General features: G+C 53.8%; 1 protein-coding gene across 1 annotated transcript; it reads left to right on the top strand.

The window, feature by feature from the left end:
- Window positions 1–8,834: 8,834 nt before the first annotated feature.
- On the top strand, window positions 8,835–16,157 carry Barhl1 (BarH-like homeobox 1). Its single transcript, NM_057109.2, has 3 exons — window positions 8,835–10,060; window positions 13,563–13,785; window positions 15,215–16,157. The coding sequence occupies exons 1-3, from the start codon at window positions 9,595–9,597 to the stop codon at window positions 15,507–15,509; spliced, it is 984 nt and encodes a 327-aa protein (NP_476450.1). The 5' UTR covers window positions 8,835–9,594; the 3' UTR covers window positions 15,510–16,157.
- The last annotated feature ends 1,580 nt before the right edge of the window (window positions 16,158–17,737 follow it).

Here is a 17,737-nt window from a genome sequence, read left to right as displayed (position 1 = left end):
ACAGCTTTAATCCCGGCACTTAGGTGGCACAGGCAAGAGGATCTCTGTGAGTTTGAGTCCAGCCTGGTCAACAGAGTGATTTCCAGGACAGCCAGGGATATATAGTGAAGCCCTGCCTCAAAACAGAAAAACAGAAACAAAACAGAAAAGAAAAGCAAAAAGAAAAGGGAAGGAAAGGAAGGAAAGAAAAATAGGTAAATGTGATTCACCAGGATCCTGTGGATGCTGTCTGCAAAGCAGAGCCCAGCAGCCCGACTTTCTCTCTTTCTCACTCTGTTCCGTGCATCTAAGTTTCGTCCCAATCCCCCCTCCCCCCCACACACACGCATACGCCACATGCCCACCTGCCACTTCCCAGCTCCTTACAAGCCTTGCTCTAGAGCAGGCTTTCAAAGTCTGTGGCTTCTGAAGGAAGAGGCCCGGGTCCAGCAGATGAGGTCCCTAGGCCCAGCATGGAGTCATTTCCTACCTGAGCCCTGAGTCACCTACCACCTCCTGCCCTTCTTATTCCCCTCTAGGGATGCTCACTTGTGCCTCAGGCTTAAAGTCTGTTTTCTTCTCTGCCTGCTGCACTGGAGGTCCACACTGTCACCTGACTCGTCCTTGTCTTTCAGATCTTACCTGAGTCCCTCCTCCGACAGCCCCAGGTAAATTCACACCAGCCTGTCTGGATTCTCTGCAGCGCATGACCTCACTCCAGTTTCTTCGCTGCCTTGCTGTCTGTCTTCCCTCCAGAGGGACCCTATCTCTACCATCAGGGATCTCAGACCTCAGAGCCAAATCCCAGGGGTCATGGGCTGGGTACCTGCTAGGTTTTCAGGGCTGCATAGTACCCACTGATTGGAGATCCCCTGAGCCTGGATGGTTGCTGCAGCACCAATCTGAATAGGCACCCCACACACACCTATACACACATATAAACAGTACATGTACATGCACACACATATTCATATGCAACACACGCACACCACACACACCTATGCTACAGCCCATTAGCAGCCACACACTGACCCCCTTGGAAACCCGTGAGGCTGTGATGTACCCTACATTACCTGTGGACTTGAACCCTGCTCTCATTCCCAGAGGGAGACAAGTCTCCTGACTCATTTGGCTAAAGCCATCCTGAGTCCCTGAGCCTGGTATTGATGCAGAGATGAGCCAGAGAGGGGCTTCGGCCACAGAGCTAGCAAATCAGGTCACTGTGGCAGAGAGCATGGGGCTGGCATGATCTGGATCAAGTGTCTTAACCTCAGCCTGGACGTGGGGCAGCATCCTGATCCGTCATAGCTGAGTCGGCAGGACCTTAAAGACCTCAAAGAGCGGCCATGTGATAAACTTCACACACTTGCCCTAAACCACACTGGAGTGAGAGAGATGCTAGTCCCACCTTCAAAGGGACTAATAGGGCAAGGAAAAGATATTTGGGATTGAGCCATCTTTTAGCAAGAAGATTAGCTATATAGAGAGCCAGAGAATTTTCCAAATTACCCCCCCCAAAACCCCCAAAAACCTAGGCTTTGAACTACCAAGAATGGGGTTGGTCTTTCTCTGGAATTGAGAGTAGCTGGCAGTCCCAGGCAGTCGCCAGTACCTGGCTGAGGCAGTGGTTGGACTCATCCCGCACACACACTCAAGTGTCTTCCTTGTTCAGCGATTGTTTGTCCTGTGCCAGTTGTGGTGCCTGTGACAAATGCCTGGGTGCTGACCCCACAGGGGGTCATGATCAAGATCACGGCCAGATCGCTGAGCTCAGTGAGATCCTCAGCTCCTTGTCCTACAGCGCCACGCTCTGGAGAGCCAGCGGCAGACCGTGGAGATTCCCTGGCCCTGCCTCTTGATTCTTCTAAGCTCATCAATTATTCGAGCCCCACAACTGGGTCTGATCTGATTTTACTGCTTCAGGTGTTCTGTCACTTCAGCCAAAGCCCTGCCCCCACTCCAGCCTGGCTTGTGGTTTGGGTGCAGCCGTCGGTAAATCTAGGATGGAGAAGCCCTGAAGGCTACAGCCTACACTGACTGGGGATTCATTTTGTTAACTTCATGAACCTCCCTCTACCACAGTCCTCGACAATTTCACAGGCGGCAAATGTGTGTTCCGAAGACGCTAGAACCCAGGGCTAGGGAGATGGTATAGTCAAAACTTGTTTGCCTTACAAGAATAAAGACTTGCCTCCTCCTCTTCCCAATCCTCCTTCTCCTTCCCCCTCCTCCTCCTCGACAGTGTCTCACTATGTAGCTCTGTCCTAGAACTTGATATGTAGACCGGGGTGGCCTCAACTCAGAGATCTGACTGCCTTCACCCCCTAAGTGCTCGGATTAAGGTGTGTGTGCCAGCACACGGAGCCAATGTGCCTGCCATCTTGTAATCCCAGTGTTGGGGCATGAATCCAGGTGTACCCCTGGAGCTTGCAGGTCAGATACCTACCTACTTGGCCGGCTCTCACCGGTCCAGTGAAATACTCCATCTCAGAAGGTAAGGTGGATGGCTCCGGAGGAACATCGTCTGAGGTTAATCTCTGACCTGATTCCTCCTCACACACACTCACACACTCACACACATACTCACACACACTCACCCCCCCACATGCACACACTCACACATACACACACACTCACACACATACTCACACACTCACACATACACACACTCACACACACTCACACTCACACACACACACACGCGCGCACACACACACAGAGGAATAGAACTGAGTAAGGGTAGACCATGTATCATTTCAGAACCTGCCCCTAAAATGACTTCTCAACTAGGGATGTACACAAATGGGGAGAACTTGGCATCCCATCCCCGGTCCCCCCAGTAGTGCTGGGTGAGTACAGGTGTCCTGAAGGTACACCTGGAGCCCCTGTTTTGGCCATCCCTTAGCATCACCAGTTAGAATTCAGGAGCATTCTTCCTCCCAGTTGGTGGCCCTGGTGAGTACACACTGCCTCGGGAGCCTCAGGAAGGCCTGAAGTCTGGATGCACTCTAGACTGCTTACGATTTTCCTGATTTGCCTCCTGAGGTGGGGGCAGGTGGTGCCAAGCAGATATGCGTCCGGCAGGAAGGGACAGCATGTACGGGCCTGTGGTCTAGGAGGGTTGAAATGGAGCCCCTGAAGGAAGGGCTTACAAAGAATGAAGAGTTCAAAGAAATGGCCTGGAACCTTCCAGGGAAGCTGTGGGAGTTGGAGTGCCACTCAAGCAGCAAGTCCAGAAGAGACCTCGAGCACGGCAGGGTCCCATCTCCTCTTGGGCTGAGCCCCTTCTGCCTACAGTATAATTCCTAAATCCAAACTAGCATCATTCATACTCCTGCCCGCTGGAATAACTTAAGAATATTTTCTTCCTTGAGACGAGGTCCCATGAAGCTCAAGCTGGCCTTGACTGCTCTATTTTACCAAGAGTAAGTAACTGAATTCCTGATTTGCCTGCCTCCACCTCGAGTACTGGGATTACAGACATGTATCACCATGCCCAGTTTTACCTGGTGCTGGGGATGGAACCCAGGGCTTTGCGCCTGCTAGGCAAGTGCTCTATAGAACTGAACTGCAGCCTCATCACCCAGACAGTAACATTCTTGTCCAGAAGGAAGGAAGTGGCTTCTGAAATATAACTTCTTTAGCAAAGGATTGTCTGAAAGCAGGGTTATCATCAGGGCCTGTGCCACTTGCCTGAGACATTTCATAGCCCCAATTCCAGTTTCCAGAGGGGACCCTGGGTCCAGAGAAGCCTTGCTCTTTTTCCAAGTTAGGGGTATAGCTCAGTGGTAAAGCACTTGCCTGACCTGACATTCGAACTCGGGATCCTGAGTTCAATCCCGAGTGTCAAACGGAAGGAACATGAATCAAGTCAACCTAGGGCTGGGGACTTAGCTCAGTGGCACATTGTATGTCCCTCATGGGCAAACTCTGGGTGAGGTCCAGAGTCTTTTTTTAAAGACATTTTTAAAGACACCCAACTTGAAAGTTGAACATGCCACACCTTTAATCCCAGCACTTGGGAGGCAGAGGTAGCAGCCAGGCTGATGGCTCTAAGTTTGCTGTCCTCTGCCCCCATGTACTGGGACAACAGGCATGTCCCTTTCTACCCAGTCCTGGCCTAGCATTCTTCCTCTGCTCATTCTAGCACCCCAGCTAGTGCTGGCTCCGAGGGGTGCGGAGCAAGCAGCCCCCTGCTCTGGTGCTGAGGTAGGCCTGCACTGTGGCCACACTGCTCTCTGTCTTCAGCCTAGCCGTTTCTCTTATCCTTATCGTTGTGGACCAATTTCCTTTCTTCATTACCTTCCCTGGGGGAAAGTCTTTGATGTTTGGGCTAATCATTAAGGGAAAAGAAAACACGTGGGGGGGGGACCAAAAACTGAAAACCTCAGCTGGCTCCCCCTGAAACCTCACCCAGAGTCTTGCCCATGAGGGACAACGAGCCACTGAGCTAAGTCCCCAGCCCTAGGCTGACTTGATGCATGTTCCTTCTGTTATATGCAGGGAAATGACAAACTTGAATCTATGGGTGGGAAATCTACAAAACACGAGTGCGTGCGTGCGTGCGTGCGTGTGTGCGTGCGAGGATTTGAACCCCGGGCCTCACACATATTAGGCAAATTCACTACTACACATTCACTACCAACTGTGTTATGACGGGGATTTAGACAAACATGCAAGATTGGGTCCCTGGGTGACACCCTAAGACTTGCTGGCATCTGTCATGAAGCAAAGATTTTATGAAAGGGAGGGAGGAAGAAAAGTCAAGAAGGCTTCTCCTTCTGGTTTCAGGGGCTCCCCAGGGCTTTGGCCTAAACAAGCATAAAGAATTGGGAACAGCCTGGCCTCAAGGCTGCTGTTTGTCCAGGGCCTTTTGGACCCATCTGCCTGAGAGCACAGAGATGCCCCGAGGCCTAAACTGCACCCCCAGTTGTCCACCCTAAGAACTGCCTTGGTAGGAAGGTCCTGAGCAAAGGAGTAACTGATGCCTCCTGGGACTGGGGAGCCTAGCCTGGGGCTCTAGTCTGCAGGCAGGGACAATTCTTTTTATTATTAGTTCTGGTAGTCTGGATGGCACAGTACAGCTATTCTCCAGGATCAGAACCAAATGCAGAGATGCTTCGAAGAACCGCAGAAAGTAGGCATCTAGAGCCTCATTTTATAGATGGAAAGACAAAAGAAAATGAAAGTTAGAAAAACAAACAAACAAGGTCAGAAAGCAACCTGCCGTTTTGTGAAAGGTGATGTTTCTTAGGGTCCTCCTAGAACAGAGCCTCGAGAGAGGCAGGTACAAAGTTTAAGGGAATCCCAATATAACCCAGCAACCAAGACAATATTTAAAGTGAAATCATGTTTTTAAAAAACCCAGGCTGGATAAATGAAGATGGGCTGAGGTTATTAGGTCCCAGGCTAAGATTCAGTCCCTCTGTCTGGTTCTTGAGTGGATGAATATTCAGAGTCACCTGGCTCTGTTTTTTAGTGACCCAAAGCTTAAAGGATGGCCCTCTGTATATATTAGCACAGAACTTGAAGGCATTCTGGAAAGACACTGAGACTTCTCTGTATGGCTCAGCCTATAGAGCCCGGAAAGCAGAAGGAGCAGAAACAAGCCCAGGCTGTGTCCAATCCCAGGCTGAATGTGGTGCTAGGGAAAGAGTCGGGGGGGGGAGCTGGGGGGGTGTGGAACTGGGCAAATGAAGCATCCAGGTCTAGCCTTGACTCAAAGGCAAGTCTGAGTCTATGGCCCTTGATGGAGAAGGTTATGCATTCTTCAGGCAGGCTGCTTTGCTCTACCCACAGGACCCTCCTACCCTCATGTCTTAGGACAGAGCTCTGTGTGTGCCTTTATAGTAAAGGAAACTTGAGCCCCTAGCAGGAGCGACAAGTTCAAAGCAAGCAGGAGCTAGAGCTTCTGAAGACTTGTCGTCACACCTGCCGCCCTGGCCACACCTTTCTGGTAGGGTGGTTTTGGGTTTTGCTGGGGATCTGGATCTATGAGAGGCAATCTCTCTCGCACACGAACAGGAAGCAAATAGGAACTGGGGTCTGAAGCAAGGAATTGTTAAAGGAAGTGGAAAGGTGGGAAAAAGACCTGGGTCCTGAGTGTGAAGCCAGAAAGAGGGGCTTTCAATGCTGAAATGACAGCCCTGGGTCCTGCAGTGACATTGACTGGAGTCATAGGAATGCTCAACTCACTCTTTCCTTTGAAGCCCCCAAATCTTCAGGAGAGGACCTCCTACTGTGTACTACTATGTAAATGGAAGAGGTGCTCAGAGAGGCTAGGAACTTACAGAGGCTCCAACTGGACCTCTTAGGACCCCATCGACCTGACACCCCTGCCTGCCAACCAGGCTTTCTCGTTGAAGAGTGGGTTGGATCCAGGCTCTCTGGACCACTTGGTAAAAATTTCCCCTCGTATTTCCTTCCCAGACAAACACAAGGCCAGTTGAGCCCACACACTCACCCGGGACCTGCTTCAGACTGGCTGAGACGCAGAGTATGCCACACGACAGAGGCTGGGAGGAGTACCTCTCTGGTCAATGCCCTAGGTTGGGGGGAAAAAGGCAAGCACATGAGAGAGAGCTAGACCCCAAATCTCAATCGAAACAAGCCACGTAGCATGTTTTGTATTGCTATAGAGTACAATAATTCAGTACTAATGTTGTTATATTAACCAGCTGTTAAATGCTCGTGGGCCTCCAAGCATGGAGAAGCCAGCTCGCACCGCAAGAGGTTGGGTCCTTGCCTGGTTTATTTTTTCCCCCTGCTCTGAGAAGGATCGAACTTTCTCTGCTTTCTCAGACTCTGATCTATGAGACTTTTGCTGGGTCTGAGATCTCTGCCCAAGACTAAGAAAGCTGGCCCGGGCAGGAGCTGCTAGGAACCCTTGAGGTAGAGGAGGCTGGAGACATCTACAGAAACCGCAGCTCTTTGCCAGGGCCGGGACAATAATGCAGACAAGCCCGGAAAAAGTGAGGTATCTGCGACTCATGTGAACTTAGGGTGCTACGAAAAATGAGGGTCCTCATGAGATGAGAAGCAGCTGAGATGTGGGCGACCGGATAGGGACCCGTCTGCAGCAGCAGAGAAGCCCAAGTTGGAGGCTGGCAAGGGAAGGCCAGAGACACCCGCTCACGGTGATTTATGACTCGCATCCCCATCCACCAAACTGAAAAGAAAGACAGGCAAGGCCCAGCGGGAGGCCCCCAGCGCAGGGGCCGCCGAGCTCCGGCCGGGCCCCCCCCCCCCGCCTCCCCGACAGCTTGCAGTCGAGCTCGACCCGCAGTCCCCCGGGAGCAGCGGGCCCTCGCTCCCAGCCCGGCCGGCGGCGGGGCCGCTTCCAATCTGCCGGTCAGAGCAGAGGGAGTGCGCGGGGAGCCGGGCGCGAGGCCACCGCTGGCCCAGCCCGGGAGAAGACAAAGTTTCCGTTCTGCGCGCTGCGAGGGGCCACTCCCGGCCCGAGATCGCGTTTGCAGGCTGCGGCGCTTAACGATTTTACCGCGGCCTCGGACGCGGAGCTGGACGCGGGCCACGGATAGTTTCCCAGGGGCCCAGAACAAGGGGTAGAGAAGGGCCGAAGGGGAAAGGCTGGGCTCCCCGTGAGCCGCGGGGCCCCTGATGCCCTTGTGCGCAACTCTGCTCTCTCGCAGACCAGAGCACAGTCCACCATCCAGGCCCCTGATCCGTTGCAGCTACTCTGGAGACCCGGGCCCCTGCTCTAGCAGTGGCTGACTCCACAAAGGAGCGGAACTAGAGCGCGGTTCGGAGGGCGAAGGGGAAAAAGCCTTATCTTCATTTTCAGCACTGCCTTGAAAGTAGCATCCAGGCTAGCCACGGCTGGCCTTAGACAGCCTCGTACTAGCTCAGAACTTGCATTGTCCTATCTAGAGGTACATATCACTCACACACACACACACACACACACACACACACACACACACACACACACACACATATCCAAAAACCACTAGCTTCTCAGAACATGCCCCCCAAGGAGGCCACTGGCTGAGGATGAAGAGGTCACTGCCTTGTTTCTTGTGTCTCCTCCCTCGGGCCAGTCTTATTCGTGGGTCCCCTTAAGCTTCCGGACTTGATCTTTCCCATGGCTCAGCTCTCGCCTCCGAATTAGGCAGCGCTCGGGTCTCTTCTCGAAAGACAACAGGCCTAACCTTCTGCTGGCCCAGTGGACCAGGAGAGAATTGCCATGTCCTACATGGTTGTGTGTGTGTGTGTGTGTGTGTGTGTGTGTGAGAGAGAGAGAGAGAGAGAGAGAGAGAGAGAGAGAGAGAGAGAAGAAACCCAAGCAAAACACTCTGAAAACAAATTTTTAAAATGTTTTCTTGTACTAGGAGAAGAATTCCCTACACACTAAGGTCTTTTCTCCACCGGGTTTTGCTGCCATTTTTGTGGGATGAGGAAGGAAATTGGGAGGAAGAAAGGGGACGTAGACAGGATCGCGATTCAGTCGAGTAGATTGAATAACTGTGAACAGAATCGGGAGAAGGCTTTCAAGGCCCCACATCCAAACTGCAGGCCACGCAGCCCGGCTGGCCCTCCTCCCACTGGCCCCTGCCCCCCTTGGCTAATCATCTTCATTAGGGGCGTCATCGCCGACCTAATGAAAGCAAACTGTGTGGAAATCGCCGGTAAACAGTTAGGTCTGTGCTGTAATTAATTCAGTGTCTCTTTTAATCAAACTGAAAAAGAATCGGGCCGCGGATTGTAGAGCCGTGACATCACCCCCAAAATCGGCCCGAACCAATCAGCGTCATCACTCCGGGGACACGTGGGTGAGTCCCCTTTTTAAAAAAAACACAACACAACGAAAAAAAAAAAGAGAGAGAAAGAGAGAGAGAGAAACAACAACAAAAAAGCCAGCCCTAAAGTAAAAGTGACACAAGTTCTATTTTTTTTTTAAAGGAAGGAGGGGGGTTGGCGGCGAAGGCGCGCGCCGAGGACAGGTGAGAGCTGCAGTGGGAGCGGCAGGGAGCTGTCCACGGTGCTGACGGGCCCTGGCGGGGCCGAGCGTGCACGCAGGAGCTCTGGGGCCAGGTGGGGCTGCTTGATCCTGGGGCCGCGGCCGCTGTCCGCGGTGCTGAGACCTCCAGGTGCGCTCCGTTCTGCCTGCTGGTAACGCGGCCCGGGCCGGCTGCTATCCGCCGTGCTGACCCCTGCCCTGGGCTACCGTTTGCCTGGAGGAAGCGTGCCGTTTGGATTTTGCTTTTTCAAAAGACGATCTTTATTCAGATTCTATCAGCCTCGCGTTTCTTCAGTGCCAAAGGGGCCCTCGGGCCGTTCTTCTACCCTTTGGCTCTTCCCAACTTGGCGCGCCCTCCTCCCATTCCTCCCTGACACTCCCACCACCACCACCCCACCCCCTCGGCTCGGCGGCTCGGCGCGGTGCTGCAGAAGACGCTTTGAGCCCTTTTGGATGTGATGCGCAGAGGAGGTTGGCCCAGAGCTCCCAGGCTCCCCCAAGGCTGAACTCCATCCAAGGTGCCCACAGGCTCCCTGCCCGCCTTCCCCATGCCAGCCCGCAGCTAGGGGCAGGGGCAGCGGCGGCTGGGGTTGGGGGTGGGTGGGGAGCTTTTGGGGAGGACAGGTCGCAGCTTGGCTATGGAAGGCTCCAATGGCTTTGGGATTGACTCCATTCTCTCCCACCGAGCGGGCAGCCCCGCCCTTCCCAAGGGGGACCCCTTGCTTGGGGACTGCCGTTCACCCCTGGAGCTGAGTCCACGCTCAGAGAGCAGCAGCGACTGCTCTTCACCAGCCTCGCCCGGAAGAGACTGTCTGGAGACCAGTACCTCGCGGCCTGGTGCAGCATCTGGCCCAGGTTTGGACTCCCACCTGCAGCCGGGGCAGCTTTCAGCCCCAGCCCAGTCGCGAACTGTCACCTCCTCCTTTCTGATCAGGGACATCCTTGCTGACTGCAAACCTCTGGCGGCCTGTGCACCCTACTCTAGCAGTGGGCAGCCTGCAGCCCCTGAGCCTGGGGGCCGCCTTGCGGCCAAGGCCGGGGAGGACTTTCGAGACAAGCTGGACAAAAGTGTCAGCAGCGCTTCATCGGACTCTGAGTACAAAGGTAAGAAACCAAGGGGAAAACTGGGAGTTGGGGGATTTCTAAAAAGTGGTATGTAAGAGTTGAGAGCACACACTTGGAGACAGGAACATAGTCATCTCTGGTATTTCCCAGGCCCAGGCTGAGAGTTAGTTTTTGTCTAGACCTCTCTCTCAGCCCCAAAGGTTGGGGCCCTGGAGCAACAAAGAGTTCAGTGTGTGTGGCTGGGAGAAGTTGAGGAGGATACTGTGTAGAGGAGAGCAAGCCTCCCCAGGTGGACAAACTTTCTAACTTCCTGACTGGGACCACAACTCTTCCAGCAGCTGTGCTGGTGGACAAGAGCCTCCCCTTCTGAGGATCCTGGGAGGAGACCTTGCAACAGTGCATAGCTTGGAGGCTGCTGCCTTGTTGGAGTGAGAACCTGGTAGAAAATTCTCACCAGAGCCCTTAGTACAGTAAGACATTTCTAGCTTTTAATCTGAATTTCCCAATAAGAGGAAAACGTGGACCTCCCCATTTGGGTGCAGGTGTAGTCTAGGCCTGGGAACCATGAAGAAAAAGAGATCAACTCGAACAAGGAACAGGCAGTTAGGCCACCAAGTGGCTGGCTGGAAAAGGTTCTGAGGCGATGGGGAAGAATGTCACACCTACACAGCAGCTCTCTCTGACCTGGGTCTTCAGTGGGTTGAATAGTGGTCACCAGGCTGTGTTCAAGACCCAGGGATTTCTGAGTGGTCAAGTTAATCCTACTTTCACTTTGGGAATCTCTGTGACAGGAAAAAAGAGGAGGGGAGGGAAGAAAGAAGGAAAAGTTTCCTTAGTTTTGTATCTTTCCTTTAGGTTCTGCCTTGACTCTCGATGTTTATTGGGTCCTGGGGCACAAAGTTCTCTCGCAGGAGAAGTTGAGTGGCAGAGGCCAGGGTGTCAGAGGCATCAGATGGAGCTCTCTTAGCAGGCATCAGAAAAGCAGGACCTGGTAGAGACTGCTCCTGGGTTGTAACAATTACAACGGACTCTCCAAGCCTCTTCCTCGGGTGAATACTTTGCTAGAAAGACAGCGTCATTTGTGCTAAATTTCACTAAATTTAGTTAGAGTCACTTGAGTCTTCCTTTCAAAAAAGAATTCCTTTGAAGGTAGACCCAGACTCCAAAGTGAAGCCCACCAGGGGTCTTCTAGACCTCCTTTCTCTCTTCTTCCCCTAGTAGAAACGGCTAGGTCGCCTTCAATCAGGCTGTGGAACCATCGTTTCTACAAAGTCTCTAGTTTAACCACAGAGCTCAGGAAGAGGTGTTCGGGAATTTTGGCCCTTGTGCCTCCCCCGACTTCCCAGGGGCCTGTTTAGAGAGGCAAAGAGAACTCACCTTGGAGAAAGGTGTGTGTGTGCGTGCACATGCGTGTTATTCCTTACAATTTGCAACCAGATCTACCTAGTTTCATGATTAGGGCAAAGAGCGATTGGGTCTCGCCCTGCTGTAAAACTGTTACTTCCTTTTATGGTTTTGCCCCTAAGCAGGATTTTGAGGGGCGATTCCATTTCGTTTAAGATAATTGGAATATCAATTTTCTTCTCCGGTCCCTGGTGATATCTGAGGAGGGAGATGACAGAGAGAGTCGGCTATGGCTACAGCTAAGGCTCCGTATCACTTAAACAGGTTTGGAGCAGGGATGCTGTAGGAAGTTCCAGCCACCCCTAGGCACTGACTGTTGCTTTTGCCCTTAACAAAAGTCTCTGAAGTAAATGTGTGTGTGTGTGTGTGTGTGTGTGTGTGTGTGTGTGTGCGCGCGCGCGCGCGTGCGGCCCACAAAGCCATGCCTAGCACATTTCTCAAACAGGGGTGACTTGCAAAGTCTGAGTTAGGAAGCTAGTTTGAGAGACAGACACAGGAGCCAGCCCGAAGGTGCATTTAAGTCCATCACCATCCAGCCACAAACTATTCTGAGTCATTTCATCCTTGGAGGCAGGGGTGGGGAACAGGCCAGTCTCATCACAAGTTTCTGGTGGGAAAGGTTTCTTAAACAGTAATTACTGAAGTTGGAACGGGGCTCCGGAAGTAAGGTGGGTGGCAACAGTACACTGGCTGGAGCTCTATGCTCTTGGAGAAACCAAACCAGGCTTCACTCCACGAAGACAGGGTCTTCGGCCCCCAGGCTCTAGACCCACGGAGATGGAGTGCAGCTCTGAGGCCAAAGTCTGAAAGATTGGACACGAGACTGAACTGCGGGAGTAAAGGCAGAGCCGGGAAAAGAAACGGTTGGCCACTCCACCGGAATGAGGGATTGTTATAAATAGTCCAAACAATTAGGAGGTAAAGTAAGACTTCTGCAACAACAAGTTTGAGGTTTGAATAAGGAAAAGTTTTAGGCTTTCGAGGGAGAAAAGTCATCTTTGTCCCTGCCGGGTTCTGAAAAGCCTCCCAGCGGAGGCAGAAAGCGGAAGGCCGTCTGAGGCAGAGTTACTCCGGACACCAAGTGCTTGGGTGCTGGGGCTTCAGGCTCCCTCCCTGCCTGCCGTAAAGCACAGCCTTTCCGGCTGAAAAGCCTCCCTCCCCAGTGGCTCAATTAACCGGATTATTGTTTCCTACAGAGAAAAATAACCTCGCATTCAGCTGAACCCTGTCACGGCAAATGCCACGCACAATGAAACTCACCATAAAAGAAAAGAAAGCAAACAGGGGGTAGGGTGGGCGGGAGCCCCGGCCTACAGGGTTATTTTGGGAGAAGTGGACTGTTCTGTTCCAATCTTTCCTTGGGAGATGGAGAGGGGAATGCCAGCCTTGTTTAATTAAGTGTTTTCTGTTAAGTCAAACCCAACGAAAGTAGAGGAAAACGAAATAATGTAGCTTTGTCTGGTCTACATTGGACCTCAGGAGCCGGGAACAGATGGACATTTGCCCGACCGAGGGCTGTTGCGCGGGTGGGTGGGAGCCACAGCGGGCACAGCGAAGCCGGGAGCTCTGTAATGCACGCAGCTCTTTGAGCCCTGGGACGATGGGTGTTTCTTGCAGCTCAGAGCACTCTCGGATGCCGGCATTCCATCCGCTTAGTTCGAAATTGGTCTAGGAACCCATCTCTATAGATTCCTGGCCAAACCAGGGTCGGTGAGGCGTGGGCACAATTGTCTGCTCTTTGAGGCGATGCGGTACTGTGGAGCAAACAGGGTTTTGTTTCTTCACGCCAGCCTTGCACCCAAACGGAGCCCACCCTCCAGATTTCTGTGCTCGGCCGGTCCGCCCCAGGCAGTCTTTATCCCCCACCCCCCAACCAACCCCCGGGGAGGCGGGAGAAAAAGGGTTGAATTTTTTCAGGGAGCTGCCAGCGGCCTTGGCCCTGTGCACTTCTTACACCATTTTCTCCTCGCTCATAGTTCACATCATTTTGCGGGCAGGGAATCCTGGCACCGAAGGCCGTGCTGTAGCGTCCCCACGGGTTTGGGTATTATGGGACCCCAGAGGTCTCTGCCCTGACGACTGGGACCCGAGGGTGCAGGCACTGCCCAGCCCTGACATGCTTTCTGTGTCTCCGCAGTGAAGGAGGAGGGCGACCGCGAAATCTCCAGCTCTCGGGACAGTCCTCCCGTGCGCCTGAAAAAGCCACGCAAAGCACGCACCGCCTTCACCGACCATCAGCTGGCGCAGCTGGAGCGTAGCTTCGAGCGGCAGAAATACCTGAGTGTGCAAGACCGCATGGAGCTGGCCGCCTCTCTGAACCTCACCGACACGCAGGTCAAGACCTGGTACCAGAACCGCAGGTGAGGTTTCGCTTTGGGGCGGGCTCCGAGGAGCCTTGGGTCTCTCCCAATCTGAGAAAGTAGGGACTCTGAGGCTGTGAGAAAAGACTCACTCACTGTGCCGGTAAGTCCCACAGTGAGGGACAGAAAGGACACCAGGCTGGAATCCAGGACAGGTGGACCTACACGGAGGGTTTCAAGCCACGCTCCATCCCAGCCCAAGTCCCCAAGGACAGCCCTAGGCTAGGCTTTGAGGCTTCTGCGCTCTTTGGATTGAAGGCCCGAGCCCTTAGGGGAGAGTGGCGGCCCCAGTCCCCAGAAAGCAGAGAGGTCTCTGAGATGGTCGTAGTAGGAGTCGGTGGTGACTGCTTGTATCTCAGAGCTTGTCTTCCTTGGGCCTCCTAGCATTTACAGCCAAGAAGGGGCTCTCTGCCTCACCCCAGCTCCTCTGGGACAGAGAGACTGGGAAATTGGTATTAAGACACTGGTCTTGAACCTGCTTCTTACTCTCCTTCTTGGACATTCACAGGACTTAAATAGATAGGTATAATATACATACACAGACACGTCAATCAGCATAGTGACACACATTTCCCACATACATAGCAGAGGCAGGAATGACGCCTTCCATAAACAAGCCTCAGAACACACAGCCCCATTAATAATAAATACCGATTACTGCTTCAGGCATCAATAATTAAGGCTCGTTGCAGTAATTACACAATTATGATGATGATGAATTATTCAGGGGGGCGGGGACAGGGTTAGTGTGACTGAGCCCACCTCAACTTCACTGGGACCTAGGCAGGCATCCCCAACCTCACTACAGGTGGGTACTGAGCCTTTGGGTTTGATTTCCTGACGTCTGCCTTGCCCTAGGCCTCTCAACTTCTGCGTCAGAGGGGCTCCTGGCTATCTATCCCACACTCTGGGAGGCCTGAGTGTGGGGTAAGCTGGGAGAAAAAGTGTTCATTCCTTCAGAGAAATCTTTGCTTGCAGTCCCAGCATGCTTGCCTCAATTCCGGGCCTCTGGGACTACACGGGGGTGGGAGGGAGTGTACGGGGTGGGGCAGGACAGAGGCGACCAGTAGGCAGCTCCACCACTTTCATTAGGGGCCTTCCTAGGAGAAGCAAATCCAGAGGAAGCCCCAACATGCGAGTTTGTAAGTGTGCTTGGAACAGGGGTTCTGCTTGCCACTTTGCAGACCTTTGTGAAAACTAGTTCATACCTCAAGCTTTTAATCCGTAAAATGGGGACAAAACTTATGGAAAGCCGGTGGAAGAGGGAATGATGCAGGCGCGTTTGATATGGATACTCCATTATTTATTAACAAGTTAGCATGTCCCCCGTTGGCCATCTTGCGGCTCTCGGTGCCAATCGCTAGGAAGGGGCAAGGGCTGTGAGTGTCCTAGTCCTGATCCCTTCGTCTGTCTTGATTTCGGTTCCTAGGACTAAATGGAAGCGACAGACCGCTGTGGGGCTGGAGCTGCTAGCGGAGGCAGGCAATTATTCGGCGCTCCAGAGAATGTTCCCGTCGCCTTATTTCTACCCGCAGAGTCTCGTTTCCAACCTGGACCCCGGCGCCGCACTCTATCTGTACCGCGGACCCAGTGCGCCACCACCTGCCCTCCAGAGACCTCTGGTGCCCCGCATCCTCATCCACGGACTCCAGGGCGCCAGCGAGCCGCCCCCACCGCTGCCCCCGCTGCCCGGCGTCCTTCCGCGCGCTGCGCAGCCCCGGTGAAGCGCGCGCTTGCCCCAAGCCATGCTCTGGGACCCACAGCTCAGCCTGGGCGCGGGTCCCTCCCTTCGTCCCGGGGCAGGGCTGCCCGGCTCCCCGCCGCAGCCCAGTGTCCCCGTGGGAAAGAAATTCACTGAGGCTACCCCTCCCCTGCGTCCTCTCTTGGCTGCTCCATCCAGGAACCACTCACACCCGCCGGATGTACATATGCGCCCCTGCCCACCTCTCAGCCACCCCCAGGTCCCTGCCGGCTTCCCCAGGTGTCCCCTGTCCCCTCAGCAGCAGGTAGGGGACGCCGGTCTCCCAGACCTGGGCCCACCCTTCTTGCGCCTCTGCGGGACAGGGTGGGAGCGCTGTACGGAGTTTCCCTCCCATTTCTTTTATTCTCCCTGAGCCCCGGGCTAGCAGCGGAGCTGTACATACAGTGTGCAAAGTGTATATGAAGTTATTTATTCGTGACCCATGAGCCCGTGACCGTGTCCGTGAATCAGTGAGTCTGTGGCCTGTGCCCTCCCCATCCCGGGTGGGGCAGGAAGGGGCCGAGAGGGCTTGCCCACGCGTCCTGGCCCCCAGCCCCGCTCGCTCCACCCAGGTCCCAGGACAGCCAGATCTCTTGGGTTCTCTTTTTTTAAATGTGGAAATAAACTTCTTACAAATGACCAGGCGCCTGTCCGCGCTACCGTCCGTTGGCTCCTGCTCAGGTCCTCCCCACCCCTTCCTCCATAAATAACTTCCGGCATCTCTCGAACCACAGATCCTTCCATTCGCAAGAAGTAGTTTTGTCTCCCCCTTATCCCGGTCCCCAATTCCTGGGTGCTGTAGTCATGTTTAGGAGACCTCGGCTGGACTCCCAGGGGCCTTCCCGTTTCCACCCCAAGGCTCTCGGCCTTCCCATCTGATTCGTCTCGCTTCCACACGGCCTTGGGGGTCACGGGCGAGACCAACGCTCGGCCTCCCTCTGCTGCGTGGCAGGCCGCGAAGCACTCACTGAGCCGACTCATCTGGCTCAGGCCAGGGCGCCGGCAGCTGGTGCCCGGCCCTGCGGGCGCCGGGCAGACAGATGGACTCCGAGGCTGCTCCCCGTTGCCCCACCCTCCTCGGCCCGGCGCCCTCCGCTCTGGCTACCCGCAGCTCCTAGTCTCTAATGCCTGGTAGGACCCCTTGGGCCTTCGCGAGCTTGACGCCACGTCGGGCAACCCTTTGCTCTCTCTCTATCCTCCCCCTGTCCCCGTCCTGGGAGAAATAGGAGCGGGGGAAGGGGCGGATCACACCACCCGCCTCTGGCTCGGAGATTTCAGGAGAGTCAGCTTCCAGATCACGTTCAAAGGGCCAAGGTCATCTCCTGACACTGGTCTGTCTCCCGGGACGTGGGCGCAGGTGCTTCCCCTCCCCCGCACCACCTGCAGCGCCCTGACCTGCGGATGGAAGAAATGCTAGGGAGTTTGGTAACTTCCAACCTGGAGCACCTTCCCAGCATTTCTGGCCCAACTTGAGAGAACCGGGCAGTGGAGGGAGGGGACGTGTTCAGAAAGCACCCCCGCCCCCAACCATTTTGGCTACTGTTTCCTCCCCACCCCCCAGCATCCACGCACCCAGACTCTGCTCTTTTCGGACGGTGGGGGTATTATTCTAATTTTGCAAAATGCACAGCAGCTAATTAAGTCAAGGAGCCCCTCGGCTTTCAAGTTCTTTTGCATGTGAATGCGGGTTGGTAAATCCCTCGATCTGGCTGTGGTGGGGTGTGAGGGGGAACTGTCCCCAACTCAGGGTTAATGAAGTGGGAAAGGAGTCTCTCATAGCCTCCTGCAAACAAAACCCCCCAAGCAACAAACCCTGCCCAAATCCTACACGGATTGACTTAAACCCAGGGGATAAGTGCTTTAAATTAATCTCATTGAATAAGAATGAGACCAAACAAAACTCTTTAAAATCATATTAAAAATCTATCAAAGGACAACTTGCGGTGGTGTGCTTTTCATTTTGTGAGAGTGGAGGAGGCAGGTTGGAGCAGCCACGCTCACATTTACACAGTGCAGTGTAAACCGCAGACACATTCTGACTATGTAATTGTCCTTGTACCTCAGAGGCGATTTCATATCTTACATTAATGAAGAACAAGGCTTCCCTACAAGTTTATAATTACAATATTCTAAATTGCCCCACACGTCCCACCTGTAATAGCTCCACAACCTCTGCAATGAGGTGGGCTTGTGCTTCCCATCCACTTAGAA

The sequence above is a fragment of the Rattus norvegicus genome, chromosome 3, assembly GCF_036323735.1.
Source record: "Rattus norvegicus strain BN/NHsdMcwi chromosome 3, GRCr8, whole genome shotgun sequence".
NCBI classification, from domain to species: Eukaryota; Metazoa; Chordata; class Mammalia; order Rodentia; family Muridae; genus Rattus; species Rattus norvegicus.
This window is presented reverse-complemented; position numbering and strand designations above follow the sequence as displayed.

Coding starts and splice junctions, on each gene's coding strand:
- Barhl1 (NM_057109.2), top strand. CDS start 9,595: ATGGAAGGCTCCAATGGCTTTGGGATTGACTCCATTCTCTCCCACCGA. Junction 10,061..13,562: donor ATCGGACTCTGAGTACAAAG/GTAAGAAACCAA, acceptor GTGTCTCCGCAG/TGAAGGAGGAGGGCGACCGC. Junction 13,786..15,214: donor ACCTGGTACCAGAACCGCAG/GTGAGGTTTCGC, acceptor TTCGGTTCCTAG/GACTAAATGGAAGCGACAGA.